Source organism: Copadichromis virginalis, linkage group LG7 (genome assembly GCF_057382275.1).
Source record: "Copadichromis virginalis isolate Kocher_CV1m ecotype Utaka linkage group LG7, C_Virginalis_male_GT1.1, whole genome shotgun sequence".
In the NCBI taxonomy this organism is placed as follows: Eukaryota; Metazoa; Chordata; class Actinopteri; order Cichliformes; family Cichlidae; genus Copadichromis; species Copadichromis virginalis.
Genome location: NC_140624.1, coordinates 68708180 through 68712648, shown reverse-complemented (window position 1 = coordinate 68712648; position 4469 = coordinate 68708180). Strand labels below are relative to the sequence as shown.

The window sequence follows — 4469 nt, the reverse complement described above, 5'->3', positions numbered from 1 at the left end:
TTCATTTCACTTCTCAAATATCACTGTGTGTGTCTCCTATATGATATATTTAACTGACAATTTTTATTGTGACAACCAATGATTTGTACAGGAAAATAATTACTTTTCACAATGTTGCCCAAACTTTTGCATCACACTGTATTAGTATGTTTTGTCATTAGTATAATATGAAATAAATTCTACTTGTGTCAAGTCAGGTGCCAATATTTGCTGTGTAGTAGAACTGAGACATTTGTCATTATAAATGTTTATTTGAAAAAATATATAAATTCAGTAACAAAAACATTCAACATAAATATATGAAATTTAACTATTTACAGAGAGACAGGAATAAAAAGGACCCAGCTTGGAGTGGAAGAGCCTCAGGGGAGAAGGAGGAGAAAAATGAGAACATTGTTTCTGCCCTGGAGAGCTGCTGCCTCATCAGAAAACTACTGATCATTAGGGTCCAATGTTTCCAAATTTAACACACCTATGCTGTTTTCAAAAGCTAATTTATAAATTTGAAATTTCACGAATTCTCGTGTCTGAGGCGGCATGCTCTCCAGAGCAGGAACAAGGCTGAGGAGAAAATGCTCTATTGGAGATGGGCGTGGCCTCTTTAGGGACTCAGGATGGCCAGCTCCACCGCCGATGGACCGTCCTGGGACCCGTCTCTCGCCCGCCTTCGAGCTGTCCTCCTCTGTGGGCCTGTAAAACACAGCACAAAACAACACAAAGAAATGAGAAGGAGGCTGCTACTAGATTTTCATTTTCAAAATTGAAAAAAACCAGGATATAAACAGATTGGTTGTAGATATTTAGTAAAGGTGATCACAAGGAAATCCAAGCAAGTAAAAAGCTGTCAGTGCTTGATGTTCATACCTGCGGGTGCAGCAGCAGGAGTGGAGGGACCAGGGACTGGGGAGCCAGGAGAAGCAACAGGGGAGGACTCTGCATGATTACTTGACTCTATCAAGACAATATTAAATGTTAACAGGTTGAAGACAATAATCATAGAGAATATTATATTATTATATACTTATTATTATATACAGTGGTCTCCCATTTATTGCAGCACATGAACAGTAGTCACAGTTCTTACAAGTTGATTCTCAAAGTGCAAACCTTTGTCGATTTTAAAACGTAAAAGTATTATGCCGCGCTTTTTCTCCGTCTGCGGCGCCACTTTCGTGCGCCTTTTTCGCTCCCGGTGCAGGTGTCTATTTCCGAATGAGGGTCATAGTTATGGGTGTTTTTGTGCTGTTTTTTCTATTGGACGTGATGGTTATCAAAACCAAACATGATAAGTTTGACAAGCGCAGGAGACACGACACGGAGGAGATTTGTCATTTGGGCTGCAGAATGCAATGCGCATTGTTGAAAGCTGTACGGTGCAATAAAAAAAATCAGCGAAAAGGCGAAGCGGTGACGGATGAACAGCAGGACTACTGTATACTGTTTATTAATAAACAAAATATATTCCTGTATGACAACACGCATAAATTAACTGCCTACATTAATTCATTGTAAACATACCTTCTGACTGACACTCCCCTGCTGCCTCTTCGGGCTGTCCCTGGTCCTCGGGGGAGAAGTTCCCCACGGTCCGCACCATATTTCCGCTAGTCTCCCGCGGGGTGAGGAAGGAGTCCAGAAACCCCATGACCGCGAAGAACTTCCATCTCCTCTCCGATCCTGCTGCAGACCCACTCCTCTTCTCCTTCTCTGTCCTCTTCTCCTTATTATAGGTGTCCCTGAGGCTCTTCCACTTTCTCCTGCAGATGTCCTCTGAATAAACGCATTATCTTGTTAGCGGAAAGGTATTTGTACATCAGTGGGAAAATAGCGGGACAGTAGGTGGGCTTGCTAGCTTTTGCGCGGCTTCATCGGGTCAGTCTGAAAATTAAAAAGAAGAATTTATGAACTTACCAGGTTGTCCGATCTCCTCACTTATGTGTCTCCAAGCTAGGTCCTTTTTATTCCTGTCTCGGTAGCAGTAGCAGCTAGCATCATACAGCTCGGGGTGATTAGCCACAGCACTGATTAGCTTTTCCTCCATACTGAATGAAGAATGGAGGGCTTTGGCTGGATCTGCCCCTTTGACCAAGGTCAGAGCCACGTCACCAGGCTCCTGATTGGTTGTCGCGGCGCGATTTGACGCTGGAGTTCAGTTCTTTCAACTGAGCGGTAGACACGAAATGCGCATATGCACAAAATGCAACACAAAAACTCACGCGCCTGGCTTTTTTCGCAAGTCAAACACGCCACACGCGCTACACTGACGCGCATTTCAGGCGTTTTCGCGACGCTTCTGCTTCCGAATTTTTGCGGGACCGCAATCGTGTGTCATCGCGCTTTTCCATTGACTTTACATGTAAACCTGACGCTCGCGTCCATCGTGTTCGGTGTGAACACACTGTTAAGCACAAGACTCGCGTGCGGAGTGAAGCGGAAAAAAAGTGCGAGAGAGAGGGTGAGAGAAAGAAAAAAAAAAACCACGGCTCGCGTCGTTCACGTCAAGAGCCATTTCGTTCACAACCGACACATCACTAGTGGGAACATTTCCTGTCCTGATAGCAGTGAGCGCTTTGGTGTGGGCGAGGTGCCCACGGCAGCACTGCTGCTTGGTGAGAAGAGCGATACGCCCTTTCACATCAAAACGTTGTCATAAATAAGTCTCCAATAACACCAGAAAAAGTCACCAGATTTGTCGCTAGTTGCTTTTTAGAAAAAAAGTCACTAAAGGGCTCTGAAAACTCACTAAATAAGTAGGCAACACTGCCCCTGGTGTGTGCGCTCACAACAATCCCATATGGAAAAGAAATAGTAAAAACTTATATGATTTACTCATCAAAGTGGCCACTTTCTTATTACTTTCATATATTGTTTTAGTAAGTATCCAAAACATACAAGTTTCATTTATATAATTTTTCAAGGGATCTTATATCTGTTTTCACTCTTGTATGTAGACCGATACAAACTTTATAAGATTTATAAATATCTTTTCCATATGGGATGGCTGAGCCTAAACGGAGTCATGTGAGGATGCATTTTACCTCCACAAACAGCCAAGACGCGATTTGCATGTTTACATGTGGCAAGACAGTGAGGTGCTGTGGCAACATCACTACCCTCGTCAAACACCTCAGAGTAAATCATATCACAGAATATGACGAGCTTATGTTGAGGCGAACTGAAGCGGAGGAGAGGACAGGTGCTGCCAGGGTGAGACACACGTCTGTCGCAGAGTCCTTCAGTGCTGCAGGCAACGTGTTCAAATAGTGCACAACTTCAGGTTTTTTATTTCTATGTGATAATTCTGCATCATTAAGCTATAAGAACAAATAGTCTGATGTCCTGTAATCATTATGAAGCTATTATTATATTGTTTGTTTGCATCCATGTTTGTACACGTTGTTTTCTGGACATGTCTTATGTGTCACTGAGTTACTGAGTGTGTTTCCATATTTGTAAACATTGTTAGGCATGTCAGTTTTGCCTTACCCTTGTGTATTTGCTGGCTTTTCCTTCTGGCTTTTCTAATGTTTCTGCCAATTGTTCACAGTTGAAAAACTAGTAGTTTTGAGAAAACTTTTTTCTGCTGGCCATTTTGCTTTTCTAAAATGTCTGCTTAAGTTATTACTTTTCTGCTAAATCATAGTATTTCTGCTACTATATTACATTTCTACTAAGTTCTACTAAGAGTTTCTATTTCTAAATTATACTACTGTTCTACTGTTACACCATTTCTTCCAAGTTTTCATGTTTGTGCTAAATATGAACATTTCTGCTGAATTACAATACTTCTGCTATGTTGTTATGTTTCAAATTCAAATTTTATTTGTCACACACACACACACAACACAGTATGACATGGGGGTGAAATGCTTGTAGCTGTACAATGCCCGACCATTAAATAACACAAAAACGTTTTACAGTATTTACAATTTACAGGTTACTACAAAATTTACAAATTAACTTAGAAATTTACAGTAAAAAAATGTGCAAATAGCAGAAAGAGATTATAAGGATTATAAATTATAGGAAATGTGTGGTGGTGCATGTGGTGATGTGATGTGTGGGAGAGTCCGGTCCTACACCTGGTTCAGGGTCCGAATAGCCTGGGGGAAGAAGCTCCTCCTCATTCTCTCTGTTTTGGCCTTAAGGGAGCGGAAGCGCTTCCCAGACCTCAGCAGTGAGAAGAGAGTTTCTGCTAAGTTATTACCTTTTTTCTAAGTTGTTATGCTTCTGTAAAATTATTAAAAGTTCAACTACTTTTCAAATAATGACTTCAGCTTCTTCAGCTGTTTTCAGCAGACAGCTTCAGCTTTAAAGCATCCACACAGCATTTTTGCAGGAAATGCAAATTTTTCTAGTTATAATTATGATATTTAATAAACACACACTGTATTTTAAAGAACATACATTAAGAAACCAATTGTATTAAATTTTTATTTCAAATATATTTCATTATATTTTCTGTCATC

The 4469-nt window shown here is 40.8% G+C and overlaps 1 protein-coding gene across 1 annotated transcript; it reads right to left on the bottom strand.

Annotated features, from left to right (window-relative positions):
• Positions 1-235: 235 nt before the first annotated feature.
• On the bottom strand, positions 236-2435 carry LOC146706733 (uncharacterized). Its single transcript, XM_085464949.1, has 4 exons — positions 1912-2435; positions 1519-1770; positions 865-951; positions 236-690 (listed from the first exon to the last, which is right to left on the bottom strand). Exons 1-4 carry the CDS (start codon positions 2039-2041, stop codon positions 602-604), a joined length of 558 nt encoding a protein of 185 aa, XP_085321075.1. The 5' UTR covers positions 2042-2435; the 3' UTR covers positions 236-601.
• Positions 2436-4469: the final 2034 nt, after the last annotated feature.